The sequence below is a fragment of the Gorilla gorilla genome, chromosome 10 (genome assembly GCF_029281585.2).
Source record: "Gorilla gorilla gorilla isolate KB3781 chromosome 10, NHGRI_mGorGor1-v2.1_pri, whole genome shotgun sequence".
In the NCBI taxonomy this organism is placed as follows: domain Eukaryota; kingdom Metazoa; phylum Chordata; class Mammalia; order Primates; family Hominidae; genus Gorilla; species Gorilla gorilla.
The window spans coordinates 118,907,978-118,928,670 of NC_073234.2; the positions used below are offsets into that span (position 1 = coordinate 118,907,978).

Consider the following 20,693-nt stretch of genomic DNA (forward strand, 5'->3'; position numbering starts at 1 on the left):
TCACTGATCTGTCCAATATTAACAGTGGGGTGTTAAAGTCTCCCATTATTATGGTGTGGGAGTCTAAGTCTCTTTGTAGGTCTCTAAGGAGTTGCTTTATGAATCTGGGTGCTCCTGCATTGGGTGCATATATATTTAGGATAGTTAGCTCTTCTTGTTAAATTGATCCCTTTACCATTATATAATGGCCTTCTTTGTCTCTTTTGATGTTTGTTGGTTTAAAGTCTGTTTTATTCAAGACTAGGATTGCAACCCCTCCTTTTTTTTTTGCTTTCCATTTGCTTGGTAGATCTTCCTCCATCCTTTTACTTTGAGCTTATGTGTGTCTCTGCATGTGAGATGGGTCTCCTGAATACAGCACACTAATGGGTCTTGACTCTTTATCCAATTTGCCAGTCTGTGTCTTTTAATTTGGGTATTTAGCCCATTTACATTTAAGGTTAATATTGTTATGTGTGAATTTGATCCTGTTATTATGATGTTAGCTGGTTATTTTGCCCATTAATTGATGCAGTTTCTTCATAGCACTGATGGTCTTTACAATTTGGCATGTTTTTGCAGTGGCTGGTACTGGCTGTTCCTTTCCATGTTTAGTGCTTCTTTCAGGAGCTCTTGTAAGGCAGGCCTGGTGGTGATAAAATCTCTCAGCATTTGCTTGTCTGTAAAGGATTTTATTTCTCCTTCACTTATGAAGCTTAGTTTGGCTGGATATGAAATTCTGGGTTGAAAATTCTTTAAGAATGTTGAATATTGGCCCCCACTCTCTTTTGGCTTGTAGGGTTTCTGCCGAGATATCTGCTGTTAGTCTGATGGGCTTCCCTTTGTGGGTAACCCAACCTTTCTCTCTGGCTTCCCTTAACATTTTTTCCTTCATTTCAACCTTGGTGAATCTGACAATTGTGTGTCTTGGGGTTGCTCTTCTTCAGGAGTATCTTTGTGGTGTTCTCTGTATTTCCTGAATTTGAATGTTGGCCTGCCTTGGTAGGTTGAGGAAGTTCTCCTGAATAATATCCTGAAGAGTGTTTTCCAACATGGTTCCATTCTCCCCATTACTTTCAGGTACAGCAATCAAACATAGATTTGGTCTTTTCACATAGTCCCATATTTCTTGGAGGCTTTGTTCATTTCTTTTTACTCTTTTGTCTCTAAGCTTGTCTTCTCGCTTTATTTCATAAAGTTGATCTTCAATCTCTGATACCGTTTCTTCCGCTTGATTGAATTGGCTATTGAAGCTTGTGCATGTGTCACGAAGTTCTCATGCCATGGTTTTCAGCTCCATCAGTTCACTTAAGGTCTTCTCTACATTGTTTATTCTAGTTAGCCATTCATCTAACCTTTTTTAAGGGTTTTAGCTTCCTCGCAATGGGTTTGAACATACTCCTTTAGCTCAGAGAAGTTATTAAAGACCTTCTGAAGCCTACTTCTGTCAACACATCAAAGTCATTCTCCAACCAGCTTTGTTCCATTGCTGGCAAGGAGCTGCAACACTTTGGAGGAGAAGAGGCGCTCTGATTTTAGAATTCTCAGCTTTTCTGCTCTGGTTTCTCCCCATCTTTGTGGTTTTATCTACCTATGGTCTTTGATGTTGGTGTCCTACAGATGGGCTTTTGGTGTAGATGTCCTTTTTGTTGATGTTAATGCTATTCCCTTCCGTTTTTTAGTTTTCCTTCTAAAAGTCAGGTCCCTTAGCTGCAGGTCTGTTGGAGTTTACTGGAGGTCCACTCCAGACCCTGTTTGCCTGGGTATCACCAGCAGAGGCTGCAGAACAGCAAATAATGCTGCCTGATCCTTTCTCTGGAAGCTTTGTCCCAGAGGGGCACCCACCTGTATAAGGTGACTGTCAGCCCCTAATGGGAGGTGTCTCCCAGTTAGGCTACACAGGGGTCAGGGACTCACCTGAGGAAGCAGTCTGTCTGTTCTCAGAGATCAAACACCATGCTGGGAGAACCACTGCTCTCCTCAGAGCTGTTAGACAGGGATGTTTAAGTCTGCAGACGTTACTGCTGCCTTTTGTTCAGCTATGCCCTGCCCACAGAAGTGCCTCTATAGAGGCAGTAGGCCTTGCTGAGCTATGGTGGGCTCCCCCAGTTTGAGATTCCCGGCTGCTTTGTTTACCTATTCAAGCTTCAGCAATGGCAGACGCCCCTCCCCCATCCACACTGCAGCCTCACAGGTTGACCTCAGACTGCTACGCTAGAGTGAGCAAGGCTCCATGGGCATGGGACCCACCGAGCCAGGCACAGGAGAAAATCTCCTGGTCTGCTGGTTGCTAAGACTGTGGGAAAAGTACAGTATTTGGGCAGGAGTGTCCTGTTTTTCCAAGTATAGCTTGTCACAGCTTCCCTTGGCTAGAAAAGGGAAATCCCCCGACCCCTTGCACCTCCCAGGTGAGACGATGCCCCGCCCTGCTTCAGCTCACCCTCCATGGGCTGCACCCACTGTCCAACCAGTCCCAATGAGATGACCCAGGTACCTCAGTTGGAAATGCAGAAATCACCCATCTTCTGTGTCTATCACACTGGGAGCTGCAGACCAGAGCTATTCCTATTCGGCCATCTTGGAACGGGAACCCAAACTATGTCAGGTTTTTGTATTGCTCCTTCCTACACTAGGATCCCAGCTTTATGTTTCAACTAAGCTCCCCACTTTATTTCTAACAGCCTATCTTCTGTATTGCCATTAAAATCTAAATCTTAGTCTCTGACATTTAAAAGAAATCCTTTAAGTTCTGGCATTCTGTTATTTCTCAGGATTTCTACCTTTATGCCAGCTCATAAATGCATCTTACAATGTTTTAAAAATATTTTATCCAGTTTTTAGTCAATTTGGAGAGTCATATAGGATAACTGGTCTGAAATTCTCTTAAAAATACAAAATCCCCCATTTTATTTCTAACTTATCTTTATTAATTTTTTAAACTATTGCATTTTGTATTTATTTGGTATTGAACCAGTTTATTCAATATTATTATTTATCCATTGATTTTATTTTCACATGTCAGTGAGCAATGTTATTTGCAATTAGTGATCTTTTTCTTCTTTTCTTTTCAACGACTATACCACTTATTTCTGTTTTACATCTTATTTAATTTTCTAGAATTTTTAGAACAATCAAAAAGAATAATGGCATGATAGGTCTCCTTGTTTTAATTGTAATTTTAATTTTAAAGTCCTCTAGTGTTTTTCATTAAGTATGATAATTGCTTTCATATTAAAATAGTTTATTATGTTAAATAAGTATCTATCTCTTTCTAATTTATAAAACATTATAAGGAGTAGTTTTATAATATATTTGGTATTTAATAGAATTCCCATATGATTATTCTTGTTTACCATATTATTATTATATATTCCTAGAATTCCTAATATTAAACCATTCCGAAATAATATCTAGTCGGTAGTAGCATATCTTACATTGATGAATTAAATGTGTGCATAGGGTTTTTAGAACATTAGCATCTATATGCATGCATAAAATTGTTGATTTTGTTTTATCATACTCTTAGTCCAGTTTGGCAATCATATAAATTAGAAAAATTTCACCAGTGTTTATGTATTACATTTCTATAATGTGGAACTTCTTTTTCCTTAAAACATTTAAAGAACTGACTCATAAAACTATCTGGGCTTAGAACTTTTTTGGGAATTAAATATTTGAAAGCATTTTTCATCTTTGTCATAACTATTGTTCTAATCAGGTCATCCACCTCTCCTCGAGTTAATTTTAATTATTTTTTCCCATCAATATAATAATATTTGTTGGGCTATTTTAACTGCATAGTTTACCACTGAATTCTACATAGTAGTTTTTATATTGAATCTCTATATGTACTATAACAAGAGGAAACTCTGGTGCATCCATCCCATTTTCCTGGAATTGTAGATATAGTAGCTTCTGTTGTACCCTCCAGAAAAAAATATAGAAACAAACACTCCTTGCCTTAAGAGATAATTGGCGAGATTAAAGAAAGCCTTATATCTAATGGACCAAATTTAGCAGGAGTTAGGTAATAAGGTTCCACCTCTATACTCTATTGTTATCTGGCTTCTTCTTTTGCTTTCCTGTGCTCAGACATGGCAGGCCTTGAGCTCCTTGTTTCTACATGGCAATCACACCTTGTAAACCTTGGCAAATGTCAGTCACTATTATTTCTACCCCCAGATCCTCCAGTGTAACTTGTGAGTTATCTTCAGTCAATTTGATTGGAGAGAATGGAAAACTCACCCTGGCTTAAAACTCAAGCCTCATTTCTCACTTTAATCTTTATCGTGGAGCCCTTTACTCAGAGAGTCATTTTAGTGAACATCAATAAAGCTGATAAGCTGATTCAAAATAGGCCTTATTCTATGAGCCAGGACTCTGAAAGGAAAAAGGAATTCCTGACTTCCCAAACATAACCCCCAACTTGTTAGAAACTCCTTGTTTTCAATTTTGTTTTTTTTGTTTGTTTGTTTTTAAGATAGAGTCTCACTCTGTCACCCAGGTTGGAGGGCAGTGGCACGATCTCAGCTCACTGCAACCTCTGCCTCCCAGGTTCAAGTGATTCTCACGCTTCAGCCTCCTGAGTAGCCGGGATTATAGGCGTGCGCAACTACACCCAGCTAATTTTTGTACTTTTTAGTAGAGATGGGGTTTCACCCTGTTAGCCAGGCTGGTCTTGAACTCCTGAGCTCAAGTGATCCACCTGCCACGGCCTCCCAAAGTGCTGGGATTACAGGGGTGAGCCACCGCACCTGGCCCTCATTCTTAATTTTATGTGTTTGTGGTTTACCTTTTCCTTAAATACATTATCCAGCAATTTGCATCTTATTGTTTCACAGTCTGAAATAGGAGATTCAGTCTGCGTCAAAAGCAACTGTAAAGACCTCAACTGCCTGACTTCACAGGTCTTCGTCCTAATATTCCTCTAGTCACATGGCATATCTTCTTTCCATAAACTTGCTCCTTTCTGCTAGCTTCTTTAACCTTTAACAAAAATTTCCTCTCCCTCAACTGTGTTTCATAGACTTCTACTTATTCATGGCATCCATTTGATCATAATCTTTAATGGTTCTTTCTCCAGCTTATGACTTTTCAATTCCTTCCCTGATGCAAACTGCCAGATTATCTCAGTATTTCCAGTTCAGAGTCAGGAAGTGGAAAATCTTACCAGCCCAGCTCATCCCTTCATCCCATGCCACATCATAGATCCCAAGAAGCTTAGGAAAGGATGAGGGCATAGGGCAAGTCAAGTATCTGTCTCCAGGCCCACCATCTCCTTTAGGCCACCTCAACAACAGCTCAAAATTAACCCGTCGAATTATTGATCCACACCCCCATCTTGATTCTCTTCCCCATCTCTGCAGTGTGCACCACCATCTGCCAAGTGTGCTACCGTCAGTTCCTCCCTTTCTCTCTTCACCCTACGCAAGCAATCTCATCCATCAACTCTCATCAGTTCTTTCTCTAAAGTAGATCCTAAATCCATCTTCATTTCCATTAACACTACTTTAATCCAGGATACTGCTGTTTCTTGTCTGGATTACTACAGCAGCCTTCTAACAGCTTCCTAACCACGTGTTGCACTTTCCATTCTTTCCTTCATTCAATCCATATTCTACAAAGCAGAGGTAGTGGTGATAAAATATAAATTCAGTCACATAGATCCCTCAAAATCCTTCAGTAGCTTCCTATTTCTCTTAGAATAAAATCCAGTCTTTTCCCACATCTGATACAGCTTTCGACGATCTGATTCTGGCTAATCTCTCAAACCTCATCTTGCAATATTCTCCCCACACTCACAATGTTTCAGCCACATCAGCGTTGCTTCGGTGACTCAGGATCCCTGAAGCTCTTTTCTGCCTCAGGGCCTTTGCACATGCCTCTGCTTGCTTGGTGTTCCCCACACTCACAATGTTCTGGCCATACCAGCCTTGCTTCAGTGACTCAGGATCCCTGAAGCTCTTTTCTGCCTGAGAGCCTTTGCACGTGCCTCTGCTTGCTTGGTGTTCCCCTGCTTTCTCACTTGCTTTAGGTGCCAGCTGAAACGTGATTTCTTCAGAGAGGACTTGGCCACCCTAAACCAAAGGGAATCTCCCTCAACTTGTAGCTCTTTATTTTACCCCCTTACATCTTCATATTTTTGCCCTCCTCTTTAAATTATTGGTGGGGGGGGAACTACAAAGAACACGAAAAAAGCAAAAGCCAAAAGGGGAGGCAAAAAAAAAAAAAACCTTAGAGATAAGAAAAAGGAGAAAAAGACAAGAAATTAAGAGGAAATAGGCATGAAAGTATTAGCATTTATGAAAAATAAGTTCATAAAATTGTTAAATACACTTAAATGTTATACACCCCTTAAGCAAACATTCTTACTACTTACTTCTAACTCTTAGATAATGATTTCTAACTTCATCTTCAAGATAAGTCATCTTTCTTTGAATTCCAGTAAGTACAATATTCGCTAGTGTAAGAATTTACCAAAACGAAGGCTCGAAATGAGTTACAAGCATTTGAAAAAGTCATTATGAGCCCCTAGAAGAGTCTAATGCTTCTTTTCTCGTTGTAAGTTTGCATAGCAAGGATCTAAGACAAGTTTTAAAATAAAACAACCCTCTCTTAGGGCCATGGGTACATGAGGCATCATTTCTTCACAATAGCCTGGCCCTCTCGCCTCCCTTTGTCTTCTGCAATGCCTCTTTGTAACTCACAGGTGTTTGTGGGCATAAAGCCCATCAGAAGGGAGTTTATTGTGAAGAGTTCTTTCTTTGCCACTTGTTCTAAACCTGTTCAGAGAGTGCTCCATGCCTTAGACCAAATCTCCATAAAAATCAAGAAACAAGAAGTTTTCTGTACGCCTGTACAACAGCCACACTATGACATTAGTTTCGACAGCTCTGTGACCCTGTATTGTCCCAACTTTATTCACTAGTCTCTTTTTCTCTTTCTCTCTCCATTCCTTTTTTTAAGCCTTTATTGGCATTTTTTATCTACTGTAAAATAAAAAGGAGGAGGATGGGTGGGGTTTTTTTAAGCACTCTATGTGGCAGATAAAAAAAAAAACACTATCTGCAGTTACTGTAGTAATGGTTTCAAAAAACACCTGCAAATCAAAGAAAGACACCACGGCAGTGTCTTCAGACTTTTTTTTCCTCTTCTTCTCTTAAAGTTCCTTCTTGGCCATTTTAAGTAGGCCCGGCAATGAATTTATGTGACAGCTATGAAGTTAGTATTAAAATTGTGAATAGTGCCTAGCAGTTTTCATGCCCTTAGTATAAGATCGCCTCAATTTGCCACACAGCGGTGAATAGGGTAAAGAAGGGAGGGGGTGTCGAATGAATGGGAGGAGGAGGTTATGTGAATGGGAGGGTTTCCCGGGAGGGGGCAGCACAGTTGTCACAGGGAGAAGAGTGATTTATTTTTGAAATTCCAGAAAGGAAGACCAAAAGAAGCTGCCTAAAAGATCCTGAAGTGCGGGGTTGGGGGGATGTGAGATAAACAATATGTCTACACACATTTAGCAAGTGTCAAGGCCAGCTCTAGAAGTAGGGACAGGGTGGGGGCGGCGGTGGTAAATCCATTCCTCTGGTCTTCCAAGATTCAATATTAAATGCCAGCAGGGAGCAGATGTGGGCAGGGGCTGCAGAATAGGGGTAAGGAGCGCCGAAGGAGGGGTTAAGCGTTTATCTCAATGGAAATTAACCACTTGGGGGGAATTAAAAGAGAGCTGGAGCGGGCGGGGAAGGTTGGGGGGAGAAGCGGGACAGGGAGAGTGTCTCTCCATGTAAAGAGAGGAACTTTCCTGGTGCGGAGATCTGGGGAGGGCATTCAGTAAAATGAGGTGAGCAGGGCTGCAAAGAGCAAGGCGGGGCGTGCCCTCCACCGCCCCCCACCCCTCCGCCCGGCCCCTCCCCTTGCCCGGCCCCTCCCCCGCTCCCTCCCCCACCCCCTCCCCCTTCCTGTATTAGCATGCGGGCGGCGGCGAGCCGGCCGGGTGGGGAGGGCGGCGGTGGCATCGCTGCGCGGGGCGCATTGTGGGCCGCGCTCGCCTCCGCGGGGGACCATCTGCTCGCTGTCAATGCATCACCTGCTCGTCTGGGCCGTCGCCGGGGCAACGGGGGGCGGGGGATTAAGGAGCGTGTGCGTCTCGGTCCCGGCCGAGGCGGCGAGGTGGGGGTTGGGGCGGGGGAGGAGAGCTTCTTGGCCCCCCACCCCCCTGCCCTGAGACGGGTCGACCCGCTCGGGGGCCGGCGACCACCGCGACGGGTTCCGCCGCTTGCCTCCGCTCCTTGGCCTTTGCTGCCGTGCTGCCTCTTCTCACGGGCGCGGCTGGAGTCCCGGGGAGCAGCAGAGAGCAAACGGTCCGGCTCTACCTCACCCTGCCAGGGGGCGAGTCCCGCGCTCCCTGCGTCTACCTGGAGCTGCAGGATCCCTATCCCGGCGCGCCGCCCGCAGCCTCCTCCGTGGGAGCTGGGGCACTCTGCTGGGTCCTGGGGACTCGGCGCAGCGTGGTTCCAAGCGCCCCGCAGTCGCCGGGCAACCACAATGGGGCTGCCTTGCTGTGAGACCCTCCCCCGCGACTGCCACCAAAGTCACAGAAAACTTTCACACCTCTCATCTGACACTGTGGCCTGTGCACGACTCCAAGCACTGGGAAAGCCTTCGACATCAGAATATGAATGGCACCTGTTCTTCCGGGGCGGCAAGGGGGATCCCGATGTTTATCAAAATGGGTTGATTTTCCACGGAGGGGGTACTTCTGGAGGTAGTAATCCCCAGAAATCCTGAAATTCCCCCTTCCCCCTACTCATTTGCCTCGAATTGTAAACCATTTTGAATAGAGGAGTAGTGCATCCAGGAATAATGCAGCCAACAGCAGGGGGCAGAGCAAGGCTGTAGATGGGGACAGTGGCCATTTGGGGACACTTTTAATCCAAAGTCATGCTAGATGGTTTAGAAACTTTTGAGAAATTTTACTCTCTGCTCTTCCCCATCTCTATCCCCACCTCCGACTGGTCAAGGACATTTAGCTGTGCCAACAAAGGTCGTTCTCATCTGCCTGAGGAGTCCACACACTTCAACAAAGGACTGGTTAACACCCCCTAATTCCTGCCCATAAGCTGTCCATAGGCTGCACAGAACCAAAGAGTTGTTAAGTCTTCATCACAACTCATAATATATAAATTTTTTTTCTGGGCTAGCTAATTACTGGACACTCTTCTGCAGAATCACAGGACCGAAAGAAAGTGGACATTCAAACCTGAGTCCCAGGATGGACACCCTCCCCCCCACCCCACACACCCACATCTAAAATATTTCTAGCCAGGAAAAAAAAAAAAAAAAAAAAGCAGCTTGTTTTTAAAGACTCTGAGTCTTGTTAGATCTCATTCAAAGGTCTAGCAACTCTTGGGAAGCCAACAGCCTTTCTCTGACTTAGCAACTCAAACCCATTTTCTGCATTTATTTCTTTAAAAAAAAAAGTAAGTTTGTACTATTGACCCTTTGTTCATCTTTTCCAGCTAAAGTCTCGTGATCATCGAGTAAAATTTCTCTCATCCTTTTATAATTTCTAGATAGAAACACCATGAATCAGGCTAATTTTATGATTAAAATGCATTTTTTTTAAATTTGCTGTGACCACACAGAAAATGACAGTTCCACTAATGTATCACTTTCTTTTTATCATTCATATGCAAGAGAGAAAAGTTAACTATCAAAATATCCATGGCTTTGACATAATAGATGAAGGGGAAAAGGTTTGTATGTATAAACTTGCTCCAAAGATAAAATTCTACCCACCATTTTACTTTAATTATGACTTCCATAAACTAAAGTTGAGAGTTCTGAGAAGACATGCCCTTCAATCTACAAGGTACTCCTAAATACATAGAATCATGGCATCACTCCAACTTAGAGAAGGGATGAGCTGAGTCCAACCCTCTTATCTATAGATAAGGTAGCGAGCCCCAAAATGGTGAGTGACTGGCCCAAGACTGTACTGCTAGTGGCTATGGATACCCAGTGCTTTCTTAACCCCAACAATATCACAGAGGTGCAGCTTTGCACACCAAAAACACCTGAAAATGCCCTTTGTCTACTCTGTTACCATTCCTACAGCTGCTGGTTTCACTACAGAAATGAGAACTCTTCATCAATTTCAGCAAATAATCCTTGAGTACCTACCACGTGTCAGGCAAAATAGACAAAGATCCCCATCCCTGTAGAGCTCATTCTTTTGTGGTGCAAAAAGATTTTAAAAGAAAGAAAAGGCTGGGCACGGTGGCTCACACCTATAATTCCAACATTTTGGGAGGCCAAGGCAGGCGGATCACTAGGTCTGGAGATCGATACCATCCTGGCTAACACGGTGAAATCCCGTCTCTACGAAAACAAAATTTAAAAAATTAGCCGGGTGTGGTGGCACGCGCCCATAGTCCCAGCTACTCAGGAGGCTGAGGCAGGAGAATCGCTTGAACCTGGGAGGCAGAGGTTGCAGTGAGCCGAGACAGCGCCACTTCACTCCAGCCTGGGCGACAGAGCGAGACTCTGTCTCAAAAAAAAAAAAGAAGAAAGAGAGAAAACTGTTCATTTATTGAACATCTAATCAGCTATGATGAGAGGGAAAAATGTATTCACAAATAAGATATGGATATCAACCTTAAAAAGAGAAAAGCATACATGAGAATCAGAGCAATGCAATCAACTAGAAAATAATCTCAATATGACAAAGTATCATGAAGTACAGAGAAGACATCAGGTAATTTTGCCTGGGCAATGTCATAGAGAAGATGTCATAAATTTGGCTATATAATAGCAGTCCTTGGTACCTAAACAGGGTATGGCACAGAGCAGATGCTCAATAAATCGTTGTTGGATGAATGCATGAATGAACAAATGAATAATGCATTTTCCAAATAGTCAAAAGGAGGAAGATATTTCAGGCAAAGATATGACAGTATATGAAAATGTGGTACGTATATACAATGGGATATTATTCAGACAAAAAAGGAAGAAAATCTCCCCACTTGTGACAATATGGATGAGCCTAGAGGACATTAGGTTAAATAAACCAGTCACAGGACAAACACTGCATGATCTCACTTATGTATGGAATATTTAAAAGTCTAACTCAACCCAAATGCCCATCAATGATAGACTGGATAAAGAAAATGTGGTACATATACACCATGGAATACTATGCAGCCATAAAAAGGAACAAGATCATGGCCTTTGCAGGTACATGGATGGAGCTGGAAGCCATTATCCTCAGCAAACTAACACTAGAACAGAAAAGAGAAACACTGCATGTTCTCACTTATAAATGGAAGCTGAACAATGAGAATACATGGACACAGGGAGGGAAACAATATGCACTGGGGCCTGTCGGGGGGTGGGGTGGGGGGAAGGAGGGCATTAGGAAAAATAGCTAATGCATGCTCGGCTTAATACCTAGGTGATGGGTTGATAGATGCAGCAAACCACCATGGCACACATTTACCTATGTAACAAACCTGCACATCCTGCACATGTACCCCAGAACTGAAAATAAAAATAAATTTAAAAAAAAAGTCTTAACTCACACAAGCAGAGAGTAGAATGGTAGTTGCTAGATGATGGGGAGTGAGGAGGATGGGGAGTGAGGGAAATGGGGAGATGTTAGTCAAAGGGGATAAACCTTCAGTTACAAGATGAGCAAGTTCTGGTGATCTAATATACATAATAGTGACTAAAATTAATAGTGCTGTATTACATACTTGAAATATGCTAAGACAGTTCTCACCACCACACACCAAAAATGGTAATTATATGAGGTGATGGATGTCCTCATTAGCTTGATTGTCATCATTTCACAATGTAGACATATATCAAATCATTACATTGTACACGTTAAATGTAGAAAGTTTTTATTTGTCAATTATACCACACCAAATCTAGGGAAAATGTTTTTTAAGGGAAGATATCACAGTATGAACAAAGGTTGAGGGGCATCTATATTTCAGGAGTGATGAGTGAGCCATGAACTGTGAGCAAAACAAAACAATGGAGAAGAGAAAGGAAGATGGCACACTGGCTTGGAGGTATGTTGAGAAGGGATTTCACTACCATGCCAAGAATGTGGATTTTGTCCTGAGGACTAATAGTTTTCAACAGCAGCACACTTGTTTTAAGCAGAATCTTGTAAGAAATCCAAACAGGATAAAACTGATCCATACAGAGCTGTCCTAATAGAAGCAGGGATATGCCCCCTGCCCACAATCTCACCATCCAGCCATGGCTGGGGACTCTATACTGCCCTTTGAAATGCTGTTAGAACATCAGTACAACTGGCAATGAGTCATCTTTGAACATTATCAGACATAAAAATGTGAGTTTAGAAGGAAAGGAGAAGTCAGGAAGAGCAGTTAGAATGCTATTGAAATTGTTCAAGTACAAAATAATAAGAACTTAAATTAGATCAGTAACATTCATAGTGAAATGGAAAATAAAGAGATTTTGAAAACAGAATCCTTAATATACAAGGTCTTCCTGCATCAGAGAAAATAATTTTACCTCTGGCACGTCTAAGTTTGGATATCTTTTTAAATGATAATATATTACAAACTTCAGCCTTTTAACTGTTACTATGGCTAACACATTCTCACATTTGCAAAAGTTTATGAAAAAACACAAATTCCTTTGCAGCAAACTGCTTAAATGATGGTTCATATGTCAGAGTATAGATTTTGGGATCCTAAGAGAAGCCAATGGAAGCTATAGAAAGATAGCAAAAAGTGAAGCATGTTTGAAAGATATCTAATACCCCTTTCATTTACTAACCAGGCATACCAATTTTTGACCAGCGATCAAAACCATCATGACCCTTTCCCTACACTTTCTCAAATGTAAGCATTCAAGTGTTTTTCTGAAAAGTTACATAAAATTATTCATTACCCACTTGCAGTTAGTTACAATTGCCCAGTAAAAGCCCCTCCTGGGTAGAAGGCTTGTGACTTAAGGAATCCATGACACTCCAGGATTGGGTAAAACAAAGATATGCTCACACAAATAAGCTAATAAGAGAGGCAGCAAAAGAGAACTGGGAAGCCAGAGAACTTCACATGATGAAGATACCTGGCATTTAGCCAAAAGTAAAAACTATAAATATTAATCAGATGAGAATCAGTGTCACTTTACTGCAAGAATGTTCTGTAATTAAAAGAGTGGGTATTGTGTTGTGCATGTTAGCACAATTGCCGCCAATAATATCGGATGCCAGTAGCTCAGGAGTACTGGAAAGAGCATGGATTCCTAAGGATGTCACTTAGCAGAAAGTTTACTAAATATCAACTGTTTATGTCAAATTCAAGTGATACTGCAAAGTAAAGGAAGAAGAAATATCAGGGTTTCAAAATTGTGTTCCTGTCTTTAAAAGACAAGAAAAGAAACCTTCCTTGGACATCTATTATAAGAAAGGCATTTGCTAGTCGCTTTCCAGACGTAATGTCTTTGAATCCTTACCTCAATCCTGCAGAAAAGGTGTCATCATAATCACATTTCAAAGATGCAGCTATTCCAAAGTTGGCTTTGTGATCCAAGATGTGGCTGTGGTTGTGCATGTCTGAAGTGGAGCAGAGGTGACATGTCCTTGAAGTTGATAAAGTCACAAGATTGTGAGACGGCAATGCTTCCTGGATCATCCCTGTGGGCCGATGGGCCTTGGAGTGGATGAAAGGCATGGGAGGGAGATACGAAAGCTCTCATTTGGGTAAATCAGCAGTAAACCTGCTCAGTTGTCAGGCAAAGGAGGTTTGGGCAATTTACTGGGAGTGTCAAAAAAAGGGGGGATAATTGAAGATCAGAGTAGCAATGGTTGGAAGAGGCAAAAGGAAATAAAACTGTGCCGTTCCCTTTCTTTCCTCTGTTCCTAGACATAGGGATGAGAGAGGACGAACAGCCTTCACTGCTGAAGGGGGCTAAATGGTAAATACTCCCACTATGGTGGATTTCAAGCTCTCATGATGTTAGTGAGCGCAGAGTTGGGAAAAGATGTGCACAATCAGCTCTGACGATCCAGTGCCAGTTAGCGCCAGCACCCTATTGCCCTTTCCCATGTCATATTTTCCTGTTGCTTCTTCCCACCTGTTCTTGCTCAAAGATAAAGCTGTTAAGTTGTCCAGACTGTGTACATTGCGCAACTCTAGTGTTGCCATTTTCATCACAGCCATCATTGACATATATAATTTAATATGACAATTTTCCTTTAGGAAGCTGTGTAGAGCAAAGGAGACCTTTTCCTAATTTGCACAAAAGCACCATTTGGGTTGGTTTTCATGCTGCTCAAAGACCACATACTGGAAGTCACAATCCAAATTCAGCCCACAGACATCTTTTATTTAACTCACATTGGGTTTTAAAAAAGACATTTTTTTAACTAGCTTGCCAACATTTAAAAGTCAGGAAACCAAAATCCAAATTACTAGATTATATTGGAAAAATCAAAGCAAGCTGCGCTACATTGAAAGCAATAACAAAGAAAGTACCTATGCCTAGATCAAGGTAGGCATTCAAAAGATGTCAGGATCCTTCAGCCCACCCTGGCTGTTTTGTACTCACCTTTTTTATCATTATATCCTGGAAGCCGAATCACCTGGACCCTATCTTCCTCTGTGGCTCCTCCCTTATCTTCTGTCAGTTTCTAGAACAATCTTTGCACCTCAGGGCTTTGCACTTGCCCAGTCTTCTTCCTGAAACACTCCACCCTCCACCCCCTTGACTGGTCCAACTCCCACTCATCCTTCCATTTCAGTTTAGATGTCATCTTCACCATCAGCTTTCAACAAGACTCCCAAATACCTCCAACTCATGCCATGCTCCATGGAGCAGTCAGAGTGATCTTTTTTAAAAAACAAATCAGATCATGGCACAACACAATTGTAATGAAATGCAAGCTCCTTCAGCTGGCCCTTAAGGAATGGTGTGGTTTGGACACTGTCCCCATCCCTCAGTCACACTGTTTCCCTATTTCCTTTACAAACACACCTCCCATGTGCCTGCCTTTGCTCTTGCCACTCCCTTTGCAGGAACACTCTTTCCCAGGTTTTCATAGAACCTACACCTTGGTAACATTCTGGTCTCAGCACAAACCAGCTGCACATCCTCAGAGAAGCCTTTTCTACCCACCCATGTAAACAGCAGCCCTGCCCACTGCCAGCCTCACTTCAATGACTCTCCATCGCATCCCTTGATTATGTATCCCAGATATACCCCAGATCTCCAAATCAGACTTCCTGGTGGTGGGGCCTGCCAATCTTTCCTTTTATTAAGCTACCCCTGGGGATTCTGATATGCAACCAATTTAGGAACCCCCCGTCTGTGGTATAATGGGAAAGGAAAGAATGGTAGGCATGTTGAGGTGTGCTGTGGTTCACGGCGAGTGTTTTGTTCCTCATGAGTTTTGATAGTCCAATATTACAGTGATGTAGGATATTACAAACCCACTGTAATTTTGCAGCAATAAATTACTGTCATTCACTTGTTTGTTTATAAATGCCACCTGAAACCTCAATCAGCAAAATTGTGGAGAATCTGTTAGAAACAGAGCCAAAAATTCCTCCAACTTCTTCGTAGAACAGTTATGATCATACAAGTGAGAAGACTAACTGAAGAATGGACAGCTAAAGGATTTGACAAATTAATAGGTTGAAGGAATACAGACATATTTTTTTAAGCCAGGAATCTGTGGGTGCTTACAAATCTTTGGGAAAATACCCACGGTCACCAAGAATTTTAAGGTTAAAATATTTGGTGAACTGGGAGGTACCAGGTCAGGAGGGCCCAGGGGCCAGGGCCATGGCTGGGAGCGGCTCCATTCTGGCGCCCCAGCTCCTCCAGGTCACAGTCCTCGCTCCGCCCCCTTGCCCACTGCTTGCACGACCCTGAGAGGCATCTCTGTAGGGCTACTGAGCCCACAGACCCGGCCTGCGTGTTCTACACACGTGGGTCTCAAGACTGAGGAAGATGGGAGGAAACAGAGCTGACCAGCCAAGTATAAGGACCCTGGTCATGCTGTGCATCTGCAGCCCCTGCCCAACTGTCTGCCTGCCCCAGGTGGATTCTGTCCCAGAATCCAAGGGCTGCCTGAACAGTATGACAGGGTCATGCCCAGGGTCAGAGGCACTGAGGCACCTGGCATCCCGAGTGTAACTGGCAGGACCTGCTGGTACTGCAGGAGCAGACGAGGGCAGATGAGATCTTCATCAGGAACACCTTCCACACTTACCACCAGCAGTGACTCATGCCTGGCATTCTGCTGGCCAATCACACTGAAGTTTTTCACGGGGAGGAGCATATTGCAGCTGCGGGAGCTGGGTTACTAGGCCCCACCATCAAAGGATATGGCTGTACTGGGGTCTCATGTGTGGCCTATGCACTTCTGGTCTGAAAGCTGGAGTGGGTGGACAGTGGCTACAGGTTGGCAACGAGTGTCTAGTCCTCCTCTAGTCATGTACCCTATCTACACCTACATCAGTGAGGAGCAGTGGCAGAAGTATTAGGTTGGTGCAAAAGTGTGCTTTTTGCCATTACTTTTAATGACAAAAACTGCAATTATGGTTGCAGCAACCTATACCTGCCCCCTGCTGGCCAATGGGGAGCTCCTGTGCTACTTCAGGCTCATAGAGCCCAACTGCAGGAGTGACCCCGGCAGCATGGAGATCAGAACCTGCCATAAGCCCCGGAATAAGAGCTACACCCTCAATGGGACCACCCTGATCCAATGGGACCTGAATCACCACCAGGATCCAGTGAGACCTAGGTCACCACCTCACCTGTGGCCAACCTGTTTGTAGCGTGGGCTGGAAGATGGCTACCTTCAGGGCTTCCTGTCGGAGAAGGGGATGTGGGGTCTCTTGGCCTCCAAGATTGAGGGCAAGTTCTCCCTGCGGGCCTCTGCCGTGGGCATGATCATCTGGACAGCGTGGAGGTGGAGGACGTGCTGCTCAGTGCAGGCAGCCTGGAGGGTCCCTTTGGCTGCCTGAACAACGCCAGATCTGGTATCATGTGGGGAGTGCTTGGAGCTGCCGAGTTTTGTCTGCTCATGGCCAGGCAGTACACCCTGCACAGGATCCAGTTTGGCATCCTGTTGGTCAGGCACCAGCTGATTCAGAAGTTGGAGGACATGCTCACTGAGGTCACGCTGGGCCTTCATGCCTGTCTGCAGCACGGCCACTTGAAGAATCAGGGCAAGGCAGCCCCCGGACAGGTCTCTCTGCTAAAGAGGAATAACTATGAAAAAAGCCTGGACATTGCCTGCCAGGCCTGAGACACGCTGGGGGGGATTGGGGTTTCTGATGACTATCATATGGTACAGAACATCAGGAACTCAGAGGCCATGAAAACCTCTGAGGGTACACATGACGTGCGCACCCTGATCCTGGAAAGACCTGTCACGGGAATCCAGGCATTCACGGCTGGCAAGTGAGCCCATCCAGCCAGTGGCCCAAAGCTCTCAAACCCCTTCCCAGAGACAGGCCTGGCTGGACCATGGGAATGCTGTGTTCTGAGCTTAGGAAGGAAGCTAGCGGATGGAGTGGGAAGTGAGAGACACTGATTTTTAAATATCAGAATTTCCTTTCTGAAGTTGTTCAGATGTGTTCCTTAAAAAGAAGATGGAATTCTCTGTAGAGTTTCTCAGTCCACTTTTAACAATGGATGAGAACAGACTCCATTTACCTTGAAATAGAAACATCTATTGAGAGAAGGAGTGTGACATTGAAGCAACTTCCTGGAGACCCCCTTGGTCTCTGCCTGAGCAGACTCCCCTCACATCAAGGGTTCACAGTGCACCCTCCGACCCTCCCATCTGGGGTTAGTGCCTTATGCTGGACATTGGAGCAGAATAAGGGAGAGGAAAATAAGAAGGCTGCACGTCTGACCCCATAGTGTTGGGCTACATTGACTGGTAACCACCTGAGAAGTAGTTTCAGTCACAGGAGAAATGAACACGTCTGGGTGCTCTGAGTCATGGGAACGTGGTAGGGACGGCATTTACTGGTAACCACCTGAGAAGTAGTTTCAGCCACAGGAGAAATGAACACATCTGAATGCTGTGAGTCACTGGGACATGGTGGTCTAGCCCATGTCTGAGTCTTAGGCTCTGCTGTAATAAATAAACCCAAGTTAGCACTGCCCAGGCCCCTGGGGGCATATACCAGGGATGCAGGGCTCAAGGCTGTAGATGGAGACGACAGTTTCTGACCAGCAGGGGTGCAGGGGATTTTGTTCTTTCTGTCACCACACAGCTGATCACGTGATGGTGGGAAATGACAGTGGTCTGGCTTCTCCGCTTGGATACACCATGTTACAGGGGGTCACAAATGAGATGGCAAGAGCACCACGGGCCTTGCGGGGACTGTGGCCTTGTGAGGTCAGGGCTGGCTGCCTGGTTTCTGTTCACATTTACTCTCAGCTGGGCCATCCCTGCTTCCTCAGGCAGAGCCCCCCATTGAGTTTGCTCAGGCGGGATACCTCAGACCGGACGCACAGGTCTTTGTACACAGTCTCCTTCTGTGGCCATCTTGGTTAAGCTCTGTTTCCAAATGGCTGATCTTTGCCACTTTCTGAGTGAACCCCTGGAGCTTTTCCTAGATGATCTTGATGTTATCATTGTAAAGCTGATAGATCCTCTCCTCTAACTGCTCTGTCAGATCCAAAACTTTTCAAATAATAAGACACATTCTTGGAAAATCAAACAAGATGTATCACCAGCCATTTATTCTAAGTGGATCTCAAATTTCTGCAATTTATCTTATATAATGCTAAAACAAACAACCCCCCCACGCCACCCCACCCCCCCCACACACACACACACACAAAACAAAACAAAAAAAAACCAGTGCAGTCACTGCGGAGCTAAATTTTTTAAGAGGTGAAAACATGTAAAGTCAGTTGCCACATAGTGATGTTTTGGTCAATATCGGGTTGTATATGCAATGATGGTCCTGTAAGATTATAATATCTTATCATAATTTTACTGTACCTTTTCTTTGTTTAGATATGTTTGAATACACAAATACTTACCATGGTGTTACAATTGCCTATAGTATTCAGTATAGTAACATGTTGTGCAGGTTTGTAGCCTAGGAGCAATAGGCTATACCATCTAGGTTTGTGTAAGTACAATCTATGATGTTCAGACAATGATAAAGTTGCTTAACTTCGCATTTGTCAGTAATGTTCCCATTGTAAAGTGATGCATGATTTTATACAGTATAAATTCAACTAGGTTAGAAAGAAAGTACATAAAACAGGGGCTAGAAGAGGCATGCAACAAAGTGGTCTCTGGGTGATGTATCAAATACATGTTTTTATATATATATATTTATATATAAAAATATACAATATATATATTTTTTTTTACTGCGTTATGCATTTCTCTACTTTCTAAATTTTCTATGCTGTACCAGGGTATGTACCAATAGGGATTGGGCAGGGGGGCAGAAAAGTGGAAAATAGGTTGGGCACAGTGGGCCACCCCTGTAATCTTAGCACTCTGGGAGGCCAAGGCAGGAGGATAGCTTGAGGCTAGGATTTCAAGACCAGCCTGGGTAACATAGTGATACCCCATCTCTACAAAAAAAAAAAAAAAATTGTTTTTTATTTGTAGGGCGTGGCGGCACACACCTGTAGTTCCAAGCTACTTAGGAGGCTGAGGTGGGAGCATCTCTTGAGCCCAGGAGTTTGAGGCTGCAGTGAGCTATAATTGCACTACTGCACCTAGCCTAGGGAACACAGCAAGACCTTGTCTCCAAAAAACTGGTGGGGTGGGGGCGGGTAATAAAGTCAACCTTTCATCGACACACGTGGAATTAGCAAGCTGTTCCATTCATGAGATCCATTATATTTGAAGAGGCATCTGGCACAACCATTAATTTAGGACCTGAACATAGCATCAGGCATTGCAAGACATAAGCTCCTGGCATGTTGAAGAACCCCAGCTCTCCCATCAGAGAATATTTGATGACTTCTGGAGGACATGGATGTGACAATGCAAGCTGTGCCTCAACCCCGACTACCGTAGCTATTCATCCCTGTGTGAAGTGAGAGGGCTGGGCATTGGATGCAGGGGAATCTGGGCCCTCAGCCTGGCTCTCTAACTTGGGTAAATCATTCATTTCCAAATGTTATCCATACAATGAGTCCAATATCTTATTTTCAGGATTATTGTAAGGGTGAATTAAGATACAGGTGGTCCCCAACTTACTATGATTTGATGTATAATTTTTCAACTTTATAATGAGTTTATTGGGGTATAAAATACATTTTCAACTTATGAAACAAAAAAGGTTAAAACATTTAAAGGTTGTGAAAGTGTGAAAACAAGAAAAAGAATAGAAGGTGGCCATAAGATCAGCAAAATTTAATAAATTGTGTGAGTGGAAGGATTATTTTCCTGCCAAACAAACATGAGATCCATAGAGAAATTATTTCCCAGGAGCTTTATAAGATTTTGAGTTTGTCTTAGCAACATTTAAGTCATTGGAGGTATCATTTTCATGGTATGCTTCCAAATTTAACATTTAAATAGGAAAAAAAGTCCCAAGCCAAATTTGAATACCCATAACCAATAACCAGAAATGCAATTCAGTCAATATATGACTGACGGTGTTGTAATTGTTCATACTATGGCTAAGAAGAAATGTTACCCCTCTCTGAAATGTCCCCATTTCCCCATCTAGATG

The 20,693-nt window shown here is 43.4% G+C and overlaps 2 protein-coding genes and 1 pseudogene across 6 annotated transcripts in view; 2 read left to right on the forward strand and 1 right to left on the reverse strand.

The window, feature by feature from the left end:
* C10H12orf42 (chromosome 10 C12orf42 homolog) overlaps positions 1–14,009 on the reverse strand; it is a 416,673-nt gene extending 402,664 nt beyond the window's left edge. Inside the window, exons 1-2 of one of the 5 annotated variants that reach the window (XM_019038008.4) lie at positions 7,079–7,841; positions 5,782–6,056 (exon numbers count right to left, since the gene is read on the reverse strand). The gene's annotated coding sequence lies outside the window, so the exon portion shown is untranslated. Of the gene's footprint in view, positions 1–5,781; positions 6,057–7,078; positions 7,842–8,255; positions 8,479–13,473 lie in introns of those variants that run through there. The other 4 variants (XM_055357852.1, XM_055357851.2, XM_004053781.5 and 1 more) reach the window with 4 other exon arrangements.
* LOC109029131 (uncharacterized) lies at positions 8,521–10,189 on the forward strand. Its single transcript, XM_055357853.1, has 3 exons — positions 8,521–8,740; positions 9,673–9,731; positions 10,093–10,189. Exons 1-3 carry the CDS (start codon positions 8,521–8,523, stop codon positions 10,114–10,116), a joined length of 303 nt encoding a protein of 100 aa, XP_055213828.1. The 3' UTR covers positions 10,117–10,189.
* Positions 10,877–17,434, forward strand: LOC101129852 (glutaryl-CoA dehydrogenase, mitochondrial-like; annotated as a pseudogene).
* The last annotated feature ends 3,259 nt before the right edge of the window (positions 17,435–20,693 follow it).

Excerpts from the sequence above, each read along its gene's own strand:
- LOC109029131 (XM_055357853.1), top strand. The coding sequence starts at position 8,521 with ATGGGGCTGCCTTGCTGTGAGACCCTCCCCCGCGACTGCCACCAAAGT. Across the intron at positions 8,741-9,672 it reads CGGAGGGGGTACTTCTGGAG|AGAGAAAAGTTAACTATCAA; the intron begins GTAGTAATCCCC and ends TTCATATGCAAG. Across the intron at positions 9,732-10,092 it reads TAATAGATGAAGGGGAAAAG|CTGCTGGTTTCACTACAGAA; the intron begins GTTTGTATGTAT and ends CCATTCCTACAG.